Genomic DNA, 18,850 nt, shown 5'->3' on the forward strand with positions numbered 1-18,850 from the left:
AGCCTTGAGTCCTAATCCCTGCTGGATACCATGGGGCTGAAAAGTTTTTACTTGAAAAGCAAATCTCTTAAAACATACCTCATCTAGGATTTCTCTATTTCTTTGTAGAAGTTCAGGTAGCTCTTTGATCAACTGATCAACAGTCTGGATGCCTCCCTGTTCAATCACAGATGTGGACTTAGTCAGTATAGACTGAGGTACAGTATCTCCAGATATATCTTCAATTGCTGCTGGAAGATTAAGTGAAGCTAACACCCTGAAAAAATGAGATAGTATGTCATCTAGAGGTCTAATCCTCCTTTAAAACACTGATATCCTGTATCCAAATCAATAGCAGCAGAGTTAGCACTCCAAAAAAGTGGGTAAGCCCTGTCAATGGAAACATAAAGCAAAAATAGAGGAAAAACAGAAAATCAGTGATGATAAAATTAAAACAAAATCATTAAAGAGTTAAGTTAGGTTCACAGTTCAGAACTGAAAGCTAAAAGGTAAGAAATATGCATTAAAATATACTAGATACCTTTGGCTCACAGGTAAATTTAACTTCTTTCAGTCTAAGTAATTAAAAGTCAAAAATTCTATTTTGAAAATGCAATCTTTTATCACACTCCTGATTGTTATACTGTCAGTGACAAAACAGAAGTAATACACAAAATGGTTATAATTTCATATCATCTAAGCAAAATTTCAAGAGTACATAGTTGGTCTATGTATTAACACAGCATCTTCATCTGTTCTGTTTTGTGGCACAATAACTATTATTCTATTATTTCATTTACAAAATGGAGGGGATGTTGGAGTAAACTTATGTTGCTTTCTCACTGGAAAAGGTAAAATGAGGTCAAAACCTATGCATTCATCAAAATTAAAAACATGAAAAAGCAAACAAGACTAGGAAAAAATTCTCAGTAACATTTCTGATAAAGGACTTGCCTCTAAAATATGTAAAGAACTCTTTAAAAATTATTAAGAAGAAAAACTCAGTTTCTAAAAATGAGCAAAAAGATTTCAACAGACACTTCACAAAGATATATGAATGGCTAATAAGCACATGAAGAGTTGCTCAACATTGTCAGTCATCAGGGGAATGAAAATTAAACCACTATGAGATACTGCTACACAAACACTAAAATGGCTAAAATTAAAGAGATTGACAATCCTAAGTTCTGATGAGGATGCAGAGCAAGTGCATTTCTCACACAGTGCAGGAACAATGACTTTGGAAAACCATCTGGACATTTCATGCGAAGTGAAACATACACTAACCATACAACTCAGCAATTCTAATCCTAGGTTACTTATGCAAGAGAAATAAAACATGTCCACACAAAAATCTGTACATCAATGTTCATAACAACTGAAACGTCCATTAAAAGGTGAAAGAATTAACAAACTATTTAACCATAAAAAGGAATACTGCTCAGTAATAAAAAGAATCAAACTGATGCATAAAACATAGATTATGCTAAGTGAAAGAAGCCCAACACATTTTTAATATATACTGTTATATGCTGTGCATACTGCAAGTATTGCATATTATACATACTGTAGCAATACTATACACTGTATATAATGTACTATCAATATATATCATATATAATGTACTATTTACTGTATATAATATACTATATACTGTCATGTACATATTGCACATGCTATAATGATTACATTTATAGTAAATTGTATAAAAGGTAAAACTAACCTATGGTGACAAGGAGCAGATCAGAAGTGGCTAGAGGGTAGAGGAGGAGGAATTGACTGGAAAAGCATGAGGGAATTTTTTAGGGTGATGGATATGTTCTCTATCTTGATCATGATGCTGGTAGTTACATGGGTATACATATTTATCAAAAAGAACTGAACTATACACTTAAAATGGGTGTATTTTATTGTGTGAAAATTATACTTAATATATTTTTTAAAACAACGTATTATTTTCTTAGCTTCAATCCACCAAAAACAAAAACTGTTTCAGAATACTGAACGTACATGTATCTTAACCTTGAAAGTTCAGTTCTACTTCACATTTCCCTCAAAAAAATATCCCCTAAAATACAAATTAGTGGTCAAATATTTTCACTTTGTTTCAGTAATTAAATTTCTTCCAACTATAATATATTTGCCAGGGTTCAGTAAATATAGTGTCCCCAAGAAATGTGTGTGTATTTGTTATTTCAAATATCCTTGACATTCAGCTCTGAGCTCAGAAAACTACAACGTTCATAAATAATCAATCAGGAAACATCAGAACTTTAGAGATAAATTTATGAAAGTTAAGCTCTACTGACCCATTTGCCAAAGTGGTGGCTTCTCTCATTTGAGCAATTGATCTGTTAACTAAATCAGCTTTCCTCTGACCACAGGCAGCCAAAGACTGCTGCACTGACACAGGAACCATCTTCTCAAACAGATCTAAAATTAGGAATTAAAATTTCAAGAAAATTTTAAGACAAAAACTCAAACTGTAAAGTGACTACTCATATTTCCTTTCCAATATTCACATTAAAAGTCTACAGATATTTAAAGAACAAAACTAAATCACTATTGAAAATACGATGAAGAGAATTTTTAGATCACCATATTCGTGGACAATGATAACGAAAGCTTTTTCTTTGCACTTAATTTTCTTAGCTTTTAAAGATGTGTTAGTCATTAAGTTTAAAGGATCTTTGGTGAAGATCTACACAGGAGAAAACAATGCTTATTTGTTGATGAAACTGAGTGGGCCACAGTGCTATGGTTTCCAGCTCTACCACTTCCTGGTTCTGTAACCTTGGGTAAATGGCTTAACCACTCTGCATCAGTATCCTTATCAGTCAAATGGGGATAATAATAGTACCTGTCTCATGGAGTTGTTCTGAGAAATAAATGAGCTAATATTTGGAAAGTGCTGAAAAGAGTTTCTGGTACATGGTAGACACTTTGTGTTTGTTAAATAGAAATAAGTACAGTTATCCCTTGGTATCTGGGGGGATTGGTTCCAGGACCCCCAGCAGATACCAAATCCGTGGATGCCCAAGTCCCTTATAAAAAATGGCACAGGGGCTTCCCTGGTGGTACAGTGGTTGAGAGTCCGCCTGCCGATGCAGGGGACACGGGTTCGTGCCCCGGTCCGGGAGGATCCCACATGCCGCAGAGTGGCTGGGCCCATGAGCCATGGCCGCTGAGCCTGCGCATCCGGAGCCTGTGCTCCACAGTGGGAGAGGCCACAAGAGTGAGAGGCCCGCGTAACACACACACACACACACACACACACACACAAAAGGCACAGTATTTGCATATAACCTACACATATCCTCCCAAATACTTTAAATCATTTCTAGCTTACTTATGATATTTAATACAATGTAAATGCTATGTAAATAGTTGCCAGAGGATGGCAAATTCAAGTTTTGCTTTTTGGAACTTTCTGGAAATGTTGTATGTGAATATTTTTCAATCAGCAGTTGCTTGCATTCATGGCTGTGGAACTATAGATACAGATGGCCAACTGTAAAATAACCACCCAATAACTTAGAATATTATCCTTGGCATCTCAGCTAGAGGCTACCATAATATTGCATATACCTACAATATTCAAGGATACTATAACATTTGATACAACCATGACTCCAGAAGTTTATATGTTTAAAGTCATATTTATGTATGTTTATTTTTATTAGCAGAATCTTAAATAACAAATGTTAACATAAAGACAAATGCTCACTGAGGTCGTTATCATTACTCAGACACAGTTTCAAGTTTTCTGACTCTGTTGTATATATACTTCATGCTTTACTACCATTTACTTTCCATCTTAAAATTTCACTGTAATTTTTATTCTCATATTCACTTTGAACAACATGAAAGCAAATTATATTCAAAACACACAATCGCCAATTATGTGATTTTAGCTACAAAAAGTAGATTAAACTGCAGAAAATATAAATAAGATTAAAGTGCCTCTGAACAGTTTGACATACCAGTGAATTTCTGGCTGATGGGTACACTGACTGGCGTAGATTTCACAAGTGTGGCTTTGCCAATAGGGTCTAGATCTTTAAGGTCTGGAACTCGATCATGATAAATGAAGTCATTATCCTTCTTTGCTGCAGTAAGGGCACGGTTGATTTTGTCAGAAAATTCCTTCACATTGACATATTCATCATAGCGAGATGCCACTGTTTTAATCAATTCTGCCGCATGCTAGTTAAAATGTAAAAAGAAAAAGAGAATATTTTCTTTCTTTTTTTCAACCAGGTATCCAAGCACTGTTTTCTTAAAAAAATCTTTGAGGATTGGCATTACTATAAGTGTGGTCAACAGAACAGCCTAGAAATTCTCCCATCACAAAATATCAAAAATGAAGAATAATACAGAGCAGATATCCCTTTAAAGACATGAATGAATTACCAAGAAAATAAAAGAAATCAAAACTATAAACTGACATTGAGGAAAGCTGGCTCTGGCTGTTGGGTATTTCTGTACCCAAAGGACAAGCTATTAAAATGCATTAAAAGCCCTCAGGGAGACTTAAGACACAGGTCTTGAAACTACATAAGACAGAAAACTAAGACACATCCCTTTCACGCTCCACATGAAGGCAGTAACCTCAAAGGGCTATACCCGTGATGAAAAGGATGAGTCAGAAAAAAATTATGCAACATAGGAAATCAACAAGGAAGCATGCTGTGTCAGCACCAATAGGAATTTTTTCTTTAAAGGCTGCCCTTGTGATACATAAGATGAACACATGCCTCACATAAAGTTAGGGTTCAAATTACTCAGGTGGTATTAGGTATAGTAACACCAGATAAAATAGACAATAAAGTCAAAAGCATTATTAGGGATAAATTCAATATAAAACACTTTCCAATTTGCCAGAAAGATATAAAACCTCTTAAATATTGTATTTAAAAGCCTTTATCGGGCTTCCCTGGTGGCGCAGTGGTTGAGAGTCCACCTGCCGATGCAGGGGACACGGGTTCGTGCCCCGGTCCAGGAGGATCCCACATGCCGTGGAGCGGCTGGGTCCGTGAGCCATGGCCGCTGAGCCTGTGCGTCCGGAGCCTGTACTCCGCAATGGGAGAGGCCACAACAGTGAGAGGCCCGCATACCGCAAAAAAAAAAAAAAAAAGCCTTTATATAAACAATTATAATGAAAAATTGATAAATCTACCCAGCATTAGAGTGGAAGATTTTAACATTCCTGTCTCAGAAATAAATGGAGTAAACAAAAAATGTGTAAGATTATAGAAGATCTGAACAACACAATTAATGAGTCTGATTTACCAGACATGGAGAACCCTGGGCTCCACAGTTAGAGAATACATAATATTCTCAGGTATATAAAGACCATCTATATAAAGCGACCACATGAAGAGATAAAGCAGTCTAAAACACCAAAATTACAAGAAGGGTTTAATATTTAAAAAGCTACTTATGTAATTCTCCAAATAATAAGTTTAAGTTTAAAAAATCAAATTATCTCCAAAGATGCTAAAAAATCATTTGATAAAATATTCACTCTTGACAATTTTTAAAATTTTAGTAAAATAAAAATAGATATCCAGTTCCTTAACATGTTAAAATCTTAACCTCCAAAGTTAATCTCATGCTTAGCAGAAAAATAAAAGAAACATTCCTGGAGTCAAAATAAAACAAAGATCACCAGTATTGTCATGAACATAGAACACAGAACATGTCAAAATAACCAGACAAAAGGATAAAATTAGAGGTATAAAATTTAGAAAAGAAAAGGAACAATTATTATTTACCATCTTTTGCTGGTATATATTTGTATACCAGCAAAAGCTAAGAGAATTAACTACTCTAAATAAGAGATAGCTTAGATTCAAAATCAACAGAGCGAATACAGATAACCACCACTTTGAAAAGATAATTAAAGAAAAAATCCATTGTTAACTAGCAACAGGAAGACAAAATATCCAGGAATAAATTTTAAAATATATGTACAAGATTAACATGAAATAGAAACAAGGATAACCAAAACAAGGAAAAAAGCTATACCTTTAGTGTAAACCAAGAGATGGGAAAATACACATATTTAAATCACTTTTTAAAGTGATCTGTACATCAAATTTGATTTGTAAATGTGGTCAAACGCTCCCCCAAATTGAAAAATTATTAGGAGCATAAGAAATGCTGAATACAGCAGAAGAAACAGGGGAAGGCTAAGGGCCCTACCCTGAGGGGAAAGTGCTTAATTAAGCAAATCTAAAAACAATGAAACGCAATGAGGTGACAGCTGCCAGCTCAAAAATAAAGGTAAAGCCAAATGGCCTGCCTGGAGCCACCCAGGGGTCACAGGAAAAATGGAATACTGAGGAGCCTGGTTCCAAGGAGCTGCTGAGCACAGAGGCAGATAATTACAAGGGCAGGGATGCTGGGGGAAGCAGAACAGAGGACTGAAAGTGGGGAGAAGGAGGAAAGGGGATGAGCACTCAGAAAATGTCAACAAAATACAAACTCTGAAAATAGATGCATCACCTGGAAAAGCAAAGGCTGTGAGGAACTCAGGGAAATACAGGCACAGAAGTGGAATCCTTCCTACACCAGGCTTTGAGAAGCAGAGAGGAGGAGAGGAGGAAGGGCCCTACACAAGGAGGCTGGGAAAGATACCCTGCAGTTCCCCCACCCAGGAACCTCTTGCTATTCCCCGACTAAAATCAAGCTCATTCAAACACAAGTGACTGAAAAGGCATCCCATCTGCCTCAACACTAAGAAACCATAAGGAAAAGGATGAAAAAGAGCAGTTTAACTTTCCAACAGATAATGAAAATTCACTGAAGAAACGTTGCCACAGGGAGTTCCCTGGCAGTCCAGTGGTTAGGACTCGCACTTTCACTGCTGTGGCCTCAGGTTCAATCCCTGGTCGGGAAACTAAAATCCCACAAGCCTCGCAGCACAGCCAAAAAAAAAAAATAAAGAAAGAAAGAAATATTGCCACAAAGCAAAGAACACAGCATACTAAAAAAACTAAAATAAGCTAAAAACTTAAGGATGCAATCACAGTACCAAAGACACACAAAATATGAACAGAGGACCAGATGGCCCAGATAACAGTGGGTGATAGATAGCAAGAAAATGTGAAACGGGACCTGCAGAACTCAGGAAAGAAAGTGAAGAAAACTAGGAAAATAGTTTAAGGAAGACTGTAATATTTATGCAAGGAACATGAAAGAGATAGCAGACATCACAGAAATCAGTGTAAGAAACATACAAAACAAGAAAAAGTGAGGACAATTCAACATGGCAGTTGGGGAGCAGAGGCCATTACAAATTAAAAATTCATGAGACATATCAACCAAATGCAACATGAAGACCATGTATGAATCCTCAATTTGAACAAACCAACTGTAAAAACACATTTTAGAAAAAATCAGCGAAAGCTAAACTATGTTTGGATACTATTAGATTACTAGAATTATTAATTCGTATTAATTGTGCTAGATCGGATGACACTGTGGTTTTAATTTTTTTAAGACTTACATATACTGAAGTAACTTAAGGATGAAATGATACATAAGACAGCTGAAAATACTCCAAAAAAATAAGAGGGGAAGGGGAAACCTGAAACGCAAAGCAAAATATTGATAATCACTGAAGCTGGGTAATGGATATTTGATGATTCTTACTTTTATATATATATATTTTTGAAATTTTCCATAGTAAATACTTAAATAAAATTCATACAGAAGCATAAACAATCTCCTTAATATCTACAAGCTACTATCATAACAAAGAAAAAAACAATACTTTCACAAAATCAGTTTTATCCTCTCATTAGGTCCCTCATTAATGAATTAAACAAATTCATTTATTGTATGTATGTATGTATTCATTCTATCTGAGTCACATTTTTTTATCTATATAGAGTCATCCCTCAGTATCTGCGGGGGATTGGTTCCAGGACCTGCCACAGACACCAAAATCCAAATTCTCAAGTCCCACAGTTGGCCCTCCGTACCCAGACTCTGCATCTGCAGATTAAACATAGCACACGACCAGCATTTGGTTGAATCCATAAATTCAGAACGTGAAGATACAGAGAGCCAAATATTTATTCACTGAAATAAACCTGCATATAAGTGGACTTGGACACGTCAAGCCTGTGTTGTTCAAGGGTCAACTGTATTTTTATGTCTTTTTGAAGATCATACCATGGCAACTTTAGAGACTCCACCAGGATGATCAAGGGGACCCACCTTCTGGAGCCAAATGAACTGCACTGTCCAATAAGCGCACTTCATGAGCTGTGTAAGTCCAGGTTCAACTTTTCTTGGCCCCAGAAGTGAATCACAAGCAACAATTTTCCCTTTGTTATTTTACCTACTGTTGTGATATTCCTGACTCTTGTGATTTTGTTTTTAATATCTGGTTTGCTCGTGACTAATAAGCTTTTCCCCATTATTGTTAACAATGATTGCAAAGCTGACTGAATGGTGCAACCATCAGGTACATGGGGCAGGAGAGACTATGGAGAATATGACTTGCTGGTCAACTTTTTTGTCTGTTTTGTTCTGTTTGCCTATTTCTGAGCTCAAATCAAGTAGAAAAATATCTCATACTTCATGGAAAGAGGAGCAGCCCTTGGAGATATGAATCAGTAAGTATTTGTGTTCTATATGTTAACTTCTGACCTATGACTAAAGGTGTAAAACTGAAGTCATAAACTCTTGTGTGTCTATAACTGAAAAAAGTCTTCATCTCTTGTTATGTTGAGTTTGAAAGTTTCCTTTTTCCAGAGGGGTTTTAAAAATTAGATTAAAATTTCAAAAGAGCCTCTTATATAACTGGTTTATAGAGAATAAAGGCTTATTTGAATATAATAGTCCCAGAATTCCCCCAAAATAAAAAAGCTAAACTTCTGTAAAACAAACAGCAGTGCTCATCACCCAATCATTATCCAGTGCAGTGGCTGACCAACACTGCTCCCTGAGAGAGGAATTCAGGATGAAAAACAAGATGAGGTACTCTATGCTTTCGAAAAACAGGCCCCTTAGACAGACAGATGCGTATCTCAGGAAGAATTTTAATGAAACCAGATTCCCACATCTTCCCATACATAGAAAAACACTAAAATCATTAACTTGAGATATCTGTTCTTTGTGACTAACAGTAATGTTACTGAGACATAAGCCTGACCGATTGTACATATTCCTTAGCCAAAATCATATATAAGCTGGTTTCTCCCGTACCTCTTCAGAGTGGTTTCCCAGAGCTACTGAGAGGCTGTCTCCCAGGCCACAGTCCTCAGTAAAGTCCCTGAATAAAACTTAAACTCCAACTCTTATGTTGTGTGTTCTTCTTTCAGTAAAAACTCCTAGTACTCCTAATACTTTAAATATGCTACCCTGAAAAAATCTCTCCCCCAGAAACCCCTTTCTCAGAAGCATTTTCATATAATGCTAAGTTATTACAATCAAAGTGAATCCCTGGAAAAATAAAGTATGTTTGATAATCTGAGTGTGTCCGTCTCTGATTTTGTCAGTGTGGAGGTGTGGAGCATAATACAAGCATACATTTTATTTTTTATAAAACTTGGGTTTTTTTCCTCATGAAAAGACTAATTAAACTGAACTTCCTAAATAAGACTTGCATGTATCTTCTAATACCAGTCCATATTTAAATTTCCTTAACAGTCCTCTTCCTACCCTCTGCTTACCAACCCTCAAAATACAAACAACTCATGTAAACAGCCCTTGCCCCTGCTGCAAAGTTGCCCCAGATGTCACATCAAGTTTCTCACACACCCAGTGCTGATACAACAGCATAGAAGATACTCTGCTGAATACCAAATCTATTTATGTATCTATTACCACTGTCCTTTTCAAGCTGTGGAATTGTAATGACCCAATTTAGACCAAGGCTAGGCCACAAGTTAAGTACTCCACATCCTTTCTGGAGCATATAATTAATTTAGAATATTTTATATTACAATAAACATGGATAAATAAAAGAAAACTGAATGCAAATTTTGCATGAAATTTTTAGATAAAATATGAGACTTCAAAAAGCACACAGTAGGTATAGCCTAGAAAATAAAAACAATCACCTGACTCTGTTGACAGGGGAAATGAGTGGGAAAGGTTTTTATGAGCAAACTTGGGAATCTCACTAAAAAAAAAGAGAAATCCGGGCTTCCCTGGTGGCGCAGTGGTTGGGAATCTGCCTGCCAATGCAGGGGACATGGGTTCGAGCCCTGGTCTGGGAAGATCCCACATGCCACGGAGCAACTAAGCCCGTGAGCCACAACTACTAAGCCTGCGCGTCTGGAGCCTGTGCTCCGCAACTGGAGAGGCTGCAACAGTGAGAGGCCCGCGCACCGCGATGAAGAGTGGCCCCCGCTCGCTGCAACTGGATGAAAGCCCTCGCACAGAAACGAAGACCCAACACGGCCCAAAATAAATAAATAAATTTATTTAAAAAACAAAAAAAAGAGAAATCCAAGTTACTTAAATATTTATTTCTGAGAAACTCACCTGTAACCTTGCAATCTCTTCTCCAAATTTCTTCTGCTGTTTTGCCAGGATAGACTGGTGGTACTCAGCATAGGCCTGCATGATACAGTGCTTTGCAGCCAAGACAGGAAACACCTCCTGGAAATAAAAATACTGACCAGGGGAGAGTCCAACCACACAAACCACCACAGACAACATGGGATGCAGGAAGAAAAAGGAAAAGGAGACAGAAATTAGAATCACCCCATTAATGGTTTAGAGATAGGTTAGTCAGGTGTAAACAGAGAAGACCACATGATTTTGCATGGACTGGATTCAATGAATTCAGTTTTTTTCTTCCAATTAGAATTAAGGTTTGGGTTCTTTTCTTTTTTAACTGTTAAATGAAGCCAATTAAGCTTTTACAATTCACTTTAATTGAGCCATGAAGTCAACATTTTGTTTACAAAGAAGAAAGGAAAGCATGCATTAGAAAGAGAAGTAGAATGGACATTCACAGAGGAATACCAAGCACAGGGCTTTAGAAGCTTTCTTGTGAGCCCTTACCCAGCCCTTAAGAGTTAACTAAACCACCATTACTCACATATACTAATGAAATTGCTCTATAGCTGACTGTTTCAACATGTTTAAAAGACAAAAGACAGTAAAGTAAGTTCCCTCTTAAATTCATGTCCTAAGAGACTTTTTTAATAAAGATGATTTTTAGCCATATAAAAATTACTCAGTATCACATACTCAAAAACACATAGCAAACAGACAAATGCACTAAGCTAATGACTAATATGATAAAGTGCTATTTTGCCCTAATTTGTTTTGAAAAAAATTCCAGTCAAAATTAATTTTAGAAGATCCAAAAACATGAACCAAAAAAGCAGAGGATCTTCTAAAATGTCAAATCCTAGCCTATAACCTCATTGTTTTTAGGAAGTACATGCCATATAATATCCAAGAAATATACTAGACAATCACTGTCTAGACAAAAAAATAAGAGAATCAAAAACTGAATTACTACCTTGTGAGCTTTCCTGTCTCCCAGTGAATAATTTCCTAGCTTCCTGGGTCACTACTTGCAGATATTCCAGTTTTATAACTAGAATATGAAAATATCTTATGAGATTTATTAGTAAAAAGGCAAAAAATAAAAGACATCTAAATCTCAAACTGTACTCATGCCAGTTCTCAAGGTAAGTCTGGAGCAACTTGGTACTTAAACAGGAGATTTTCAAGGAATACCAGGATTGGTGCAGAGGTAGTTTCCAAGTCTTTGTAGGTGACATTCTTCTCTCCGGGACAGGACTGAACTAATGGCCCAACAGGATGTAACGGTACACTGTGCAGCTGATCATGAGGTCTTCCAGATGAAAAAAAGGTGAGAGGAGATCCCAAGTCTCTTTTTAAGAGCAACACTATTACTACCCAAGAGTCCTGGGCAAATTTCTACTGATCTCTTGGTGAATTTTAAATCTCCAGGAATCTTCAAATTCCCTAGTGCTCATATTCTGACTAATGTGTTGATGTACTTACATGCTTTTTTATTTCACCACAAAATTGTCTGCAATTTCATAATTTATAAAGATTCCTGAATGACTTATAAATCAATAAATTTCCCTACAAAAGAGCATGTAACAAATATCATTTGCTATCATACAGACAAAACTAATTCCTTGAACATTTCTGAAAGAAAGCAGTTGAATCATACTACATTTCAGTCTGTAAGTTTCCGTTTTTAAGCATTCTGAATTTACTTCTTAGTCTAATCATCTGCTTTGTCATTTACAAATGATCATCACTGACTAGTCTCTTCAAATGCCACTTCAGAAAGGTTTATATTAAAACAATTAATACTTCCTGTGATACATGGTTTTAGATGGTTGTTTTCCTTAGCTGTCCAATAGCAGCCCAATTTTCTAGCCCTGTTGGCAAAATTTAATTCTAATCAAAGTACTGGATGAATTTGTTAAGTTTCCTTTTCCTTTTGTCTTTATGTCTGTTTCTGCGCTTTAAGATTCATCTCTAAGAAAACAGGACAATAATTAAAAGGGTGAATAATCAACATGCTCAAGTACTCATGCTGTACCAAATAACCAATGATTCAAAACTACACAATGCCCTGATGTGATAAAATTACTGGAGACAGGTGTTCAAAATTTTCCAGCAAGAGTTTTAGCTCGGAAAAACAAGTTTAGTAAAGAGTGGAAGCAAAGGCATCCCCTAAATATGAAAGAGAATTTGTCATGCATCTTAAATAAAAAAACTGTTTCTACAAATATACTCTACAAATGCCTCTCCTTAAATTTCAAATTTCTTTAAAAAACATAATTTTTAATTTGCTTTTTATATACAAAAATGTGCAAATATTTCCACATGCAAAACAACCAAGTATTTACAAAAACAATAACTGACCTTGGGGAGAGTATCTTTGTACTGACACTGTTTAAAAGCATCACCAAAATAATCTGCAGCCTGATTAGCCAATTTAGCTATGATAGCATCTTTCATTTTATCTGGAATAAAATATTAAATTGACCATTATAATGAAAATAAATATAAAATAATCTGATATATCATAATAACTCAGTATAGACATTGAGATCACAAGTTTGTACATTTGTCTTAAAAAATTCTTATTGATGAAATCAATTCTTCTGCATACAACTTAATTATTCCACAGGCAGATCCAAAGAATCAGAATAGATCAGCAGTTGCTAGAAGCTGGGGGAAAACGGAATGGAGAGTGACTGACAGTGGGTATGGGGTTTCTTTTGGGGGTAATGATAACGTTCTAAAATAAGATAGTGGTGATTATTGCAAAACTCTGAATACAATGAAAACTAATGAACTGTATACTTTAAAAGGCTAAATTTTATTGTTTATGAATTCTACCTCAATATAAGCTGTTATTTTAAAAGAAAAACTTTTCCAGTTCATTTAGCTTCCACCTGATGGACTGCTCCCTTATTTTCAATTTCTCTGTACTTACATATTCATTCAGTCTTATACTAATCTCTCATACTAATTCACAAGCCTTACAAGAATTGCTCTTATTCCCTCATTCACAGGGCCAGGGACTCTGCCTGGATGGCTCCTTCTCATCAGTTAAGTCTGGTTACAAGACCTCCTCAAAGAAACTCTTCTTGAATGATGAATCTAAAATAGCATGACTCCCCCTACATACTTACCCAACTGCCAGACCACTAGTCATTATCACATCTTATTTTCTTCACAGCAATTATCTCTCTTTAAAATTACCTTGGCTACTTAATTTCTTGTTATCACCTCCCCCACAATAAATTGTAAGCTTCCAGAAAACAGAAATCTTGTTTGTCTGCTAACTCTATCTAGAGCCTATCACAGGGATTGGCACACAGTTGTACCCAATACTTATTTGCTGAATTAACGAATTTTTGACACACTACAAACCTATATAAATACTATTCCAGATTTCAGTGTTTTAAGACAGTAACTATATATTTCATAAAAGACTTCAAACACAGCCTACATTCTTAAATGTGCATTTGTACCACCTTAAGGTCAGAAAAGGAAAGCTGAAAGTTTTCAATAATCCGTGGGTCAAATTCAAAGAGGAAAGTTCTGTGTTGAACATATTACAATCACCTTCTTATTTTAAAAGCCTGTCACTTCTTTTCACATGCAACAAAATATAGGACAAACTGGAATTACCTCTTGTGGCTTTTAAAAAAAATACTTCTTGGGCCTGTGCCAGCATGATAAGACTGAGAGTCCCAACGGTATCTGGAGATATGTCCACAGTAGGCTCTCTATTCAAGGCAGATAAAACCGTCTCTTTAATATGCAAAAAGGCACCACTAGCAAACTAGAGGAAAGAAAAGAATTTCTTTTAAATCTGTAAGAATTCAGCAAGACAATTTTCTACTGTTACACACAAAACCACTTACATCTGACCTACAGACAATAAGGACAGTTTTCTAAAACACTATAGAATAACAAGAGATTTAATGTACATTAAAGTCAAGTGCAGTAACAAACAAAGTAAACTGATGAGAAAAATTGATTAAACTTTTTAGAAATACTCCCTCAAAACTAACATGAGAACAAAGGCAGGGATAAAACATTATTAAAATGTTTTTAGTCCTGAAATGCTCTTGCTTTGGTCCCAAATTCATCTCTCAAATAACTAAACATGCCATACTTAGGGGAAACCTTAAATAGTACTGATACCTAGTCCTCTGGGAAACAGCATGACTATCCATTGCTACAGATCTTTTATTTGGCTTTCAGGGCTCCCTACTGACATGTTCCCCATCAGATTTTTCTTCTCAATTATATTTCACTGAGGTTAACACTAAGATAACTTCACTTTTATGAAATAAATAACCCTGGGAAAAAGAAAGGTGGCAGTCTGGGATTAAAAAGTGCTGGGGGGCACTTCTGTGGTAGTGCAGTGGATAAGACTCTGCACTCCCAATGCAGGGGGGGCCTGGGTTCGATCCCTAGTCAGGGAACTAGATCCCACATGCATACCATAACTAAGAGTTCGCATGCCACAACTAAGGAGCCCATGTGCTGCAACTAAGGAGCCCTGGAGCCTCAACTAAGGAGCTGGTTACTCAAGGTTAACTGTACTGAAGTAAACATCAATGATTGCTGCAGTCATGAAGTATCATAAAACTAGAATGTCTCCAAGGAGTGATCAGCTGACTTGCTTAGTAAACTCACAGAATCACAGACTAGAACTGCAAGGGATCCAGTCTCTCATTCACAAATATGGACTGGAGACCTACAGAGTTTAAAGCACTTAGCCAAGGGCACAGAGCTTCTTGGTAGCAAACAGCCCAGACAGGTAACTAGGATCTCTTTCCATCACACTAGGGGACCCTGCTGTGAATCACAGAGGTGACTCACAGAATGGAACATATCCTCAGTAATTCAGAATGCCCTCTAAGATTTCACATGCCAACTAATGGAGTTACAATGAATGGAAAATTAAATAAAATTTTACTTCACTTTCACATTTTAAAATATTTGCCATTTATAGCCTCACAAAGGAAAGGTATATGCACCATGCTTGTCATCTGCACCCATCTAAAATTGGGAGCATGTTGTGTGTTTAAAGTACATTTTCCTCTCACTTTCTTAGAACAGCATTCTTCACCTCTCTTCTAAACTTAAACAATGGGAAAGATCAAACTCCACCTCTGAGACAAGCAAATTCCAGAGCCATGAGGGACAGTGTAAGAAGCATTTGGAATTCCATAAAATTTGGAATCAGAACACCTGAAACCCCAATCTACCACTTTATTAACACTTCTGCCCTTTAGTCTCCTTGTCTGTAAAATGAAAATGGCATTATATAACATGCATCAAAAAGTTTATGTGAACATCAACATACTCTGTAAATTATAAAGGAACATAAAACATAAAAACATAATTACAGATATCACTTAACAATAATCACTTACTGTTTTTTAAATTGAAACAAAAAAGAAAAGCTGAGTAAATAACATACTGCCGCCAAATAATATGCCATATTAGTCAATGACTGTATCTAAAATCTAAATTTAGCTAATTTAAGAACATTACACATCTGACCACATTTAACTATGACCTCTCCACAAGCTCAGAGTTAAAATTTTCTTGCCAAAAGGTCTTAATTTTTGTGACACTGGTAAAAATTTTTAGTGTGTCTAAGAAAAATTATGTAAAAATAACGTACAAATATTTTAAATGAGGTCATTTATTTAAAAGGGATTTGCCAAGGATTTCACCTCAAAACATTTAATCATTTGTTCTCCCAACATCTACTGAGCCTTTATTATGTGCCAGGCACTGTGCTAGGTGCTGGGTATACAATGGTGAGGAAAAACAGAGCTGGGTCCACAAGTAAGTAGTTTATCTAAGGGCTTCCAAAATATGTATCAATTCATTAAAAAGTACATTATTTTTCAAGAAAGCATCTATGTGTAAAGAAACATTTATAAACCTAAACGCAAATTATTTTCAATTTAATCCAACTTAGTGTTGATGTTCTGTTCTGCGTACCTGATAATGCTTAGCAGCGATTTTCAATCCTTCATCATTATCCAGGTTCTGTTCCGCTGCAATCTGGCTAGCTAAGGCTGCACAATTGAACAACACACAGCTCTTTTCATATCCTAGGCTTGCAAGAGCTGTAAAAAAATTGAGAAGGAAAAATTTATCAGATTATTTTTGTTCTAAAGAAAACGAATGTTTCAAAGAGAAATACTATGACCTCTATCCCACTGGCTCGCACAAAAACAAGTTTCCAGACCTGTTTTCTGACCCATAATACCACTCCCATATTCCTAGTTGCCCTGCCAGGCATCTATTTCCACAACAATATTCTCATCACCTAAAACTCAAGGATCAATAAATTAATCTTTCCTTCCCTTTACATCCACACTGCTATTAGTCAGATTCAAAATGAAAAGTCATTCAAGTCATTTCAAATTCAATTGGAATAAATTCTTTCCATTCTTCCATCACCTCTCTCAAAATGATATCTTCCCATGACATTCAAACCAGTTCCTCACTACTACAAACCTATGCCAATGCAAGTACCTCCTAGAGTAAAGGAGACATGGAAGGCCAGCTAATACATCTCTCAGAGGTAGAGAAGATTATATGGTTAAAATACAATTCTAACCAAGAATCTACACACCTCACATCCACTGGGATAGCTACTATCAAACAAAATGGAAAATAACAGTTGTTGGCAGGCATGTGGAGAAATTAGAACCACTGTGTACTGTTGGTGGGGATGTAAAATGTTGCAGCCATGTAGAATACAGTATGGAGGTCCCTCAAAAAATTAGAAATAAAATTACTAAATAATCCATCAATTCCACTTCTGGGCATAAACTCAAAAGAACTGAAAGCAGGGTCTCAGTCTCAGAGATATTTGTACACCCATGTTTGTAACAGAATTATTCATAATAGCCAAAAGGTGGAAGTAACTCAAGTGTCCACTGATTCATGAACAGAAACAAAATGTGGTGTGCACTTATAATGGAATATTAGCCTTAAAAGGAAGGAAATCGGGTCTCATGCTACAACATGGATGAACCTTGAGGACATTATACTAAGTGAAGCAAGCTAGTCACAAAAAGACAAACACTCTATGATCCCACCCATACGAGATGTCTAAAGTAGGCAAACTCACAGAAACAGAAAGTAGAATGGTGGTTACCGAGTACTGGGGAAAGGGTGAAAAGGGAAGTTGTTGTTTAAAGGGTACAGAGTTTCAGATTTGCAAGATCAAAAAGTTCTGGAGATCTGTTTCACAACAATGTGAATATACTTAACACCTCTGAACTGTACACTTAATATTGGTTAAGACAGGGAATTCTCTAGTGGTCCAGTGATTAGGACTCGACGCTTTCACTGCTGGGGCTCAGGTTCGATCCCTGGTTGGGGAACTAAGATCCCGCAAGCCATGTGGTGCGGCCAAAAAAAAATAAAGAATTTTTAATAATTGGTAAAGATAGTAAATTTTATGTTACGGGTTTTTTTTAACCACAAAAAATTTTTAAAAAAGAACAAATTAAATCATAGTGACATTCAAGTGGCTTACATAATGTGCCAGGTATTGAACACCAAGCAAAATAATCAGAAGGCTTCTTACAAAAAATACTGAACAAACCATCTAGGAAAATCAGAATACTACAGCTGTGTGTTTGTGCCACACAATAGTGCCATAAAGTAAAACCCTCCTTGTTATGTAGCATTTTAGTAGTCTCCCTTGTAATTACGGTCAGCTTTTAGCTTGCCTCCAACCTAATTCTAGCCTCCTCACCATAAAGTAAAGCAGACATACACACCAGCTACTCTAACCTACTTTCTTAAATAAATGTATTAAAAATCTAGAATAACCAGGATATGAGTAGAACATGCAGCAAAATAAAGATCAAGGTGAACTAAAACTCTAAGCCCAGAGTGAACAATTCCAATAACAGAAAACATTTCAAAGATCCACATTAACATTCTTAAAGAGATTCAAAGATGGTACATCCATAAACAAGTACATGATGTTATTAAAAAAAGAACAATCCATGAATAAGAAAAAGCCCCTGGAAATTAAAAACTTGATTGCTAAAAGTTTTTCAAAAGAAAGGTTAGAAAATATCTAGGTAGCCCATAAAGAGAAAACAAAATGAAATGTGTAAAAGTTGTGAGTGAGTAGCTCAGAACAGCTAATATCAGTTAATACAGCATTCTGAAAAGAGAGTAAAAAATGAAGAAATTATCGAAGAAATGTATGAAAATTTCCCAGGGCTGAAGGGAGATAATGAGTCTTCAAACTGAAAGGACCAACAATAAAATGCCATACCCCAAATGAAAGCCAATTAGATCTTTTGAGATTTCTAACCATGAAGTATAAAGAGAA

At 36.0% G+C, this 18,850-nt stretch overlaps 1 protein-coding gene across 2 annotated transcripts in view; it reads right to left on the reverse strand.

The window, feature by feature from the left end:
* PDCD6IP (programmed cell death 6 interacting protein) overlaps nt 1–18,850 on the reverse strand; it is a 59,426-nt gene that overhangs the window by 22,122 nt on the left and 18,454 nt on the right. Inside the window, exons 4-10 of one of the 2 annotated variants that reach the window (XM_065884798.1) lie at nt 16,486–16,613; nt 14,146–14,299; nt 12,868–12,968; nt 10,486–10,602; nt 3,963–4,185; nt 2,289–2,412; nt 79–256 (exon numbers count right to left, since the gene is read on the reverse strand). In XM_065884798.1, coding sequence (XP_065740870.1) covers nt 79–256; nt 2,289–2,412; nt 3,963–4,185; nt 10,486–10,602; nt 12,868–12,968; nt 14,146–14,299; nt 16,486–16,613 — 1,025 coding nt within the window. Of the gene's footprint in view, nt 1–78; nt 257–2,288; nt 2,413–3,962; nt 4,186–10,485; nt 10,618–12,867; nt 12,969–14,145; nt 14,300–16,485; nt 16,614–18,850 lie in introns of both variants that reach the window. The other variant, XM_065884797.1, reaches the window with a different exon arrangement.

The sequence above is a fragment of the Phocoena phocoena genome, chromosome 10 (assembly GCF_963924675.1).
Source record: "Phocoena phocoena chromosome 10, mPhoPho1.1, whole genome shotgun sequence".
NCBI classification, from domain to species: Eukaryota; Metazoa; Chordata; class Mammalia; order Artiodactyla; family Phocoenidae; genus Phocoena; species Phocoena phocoena.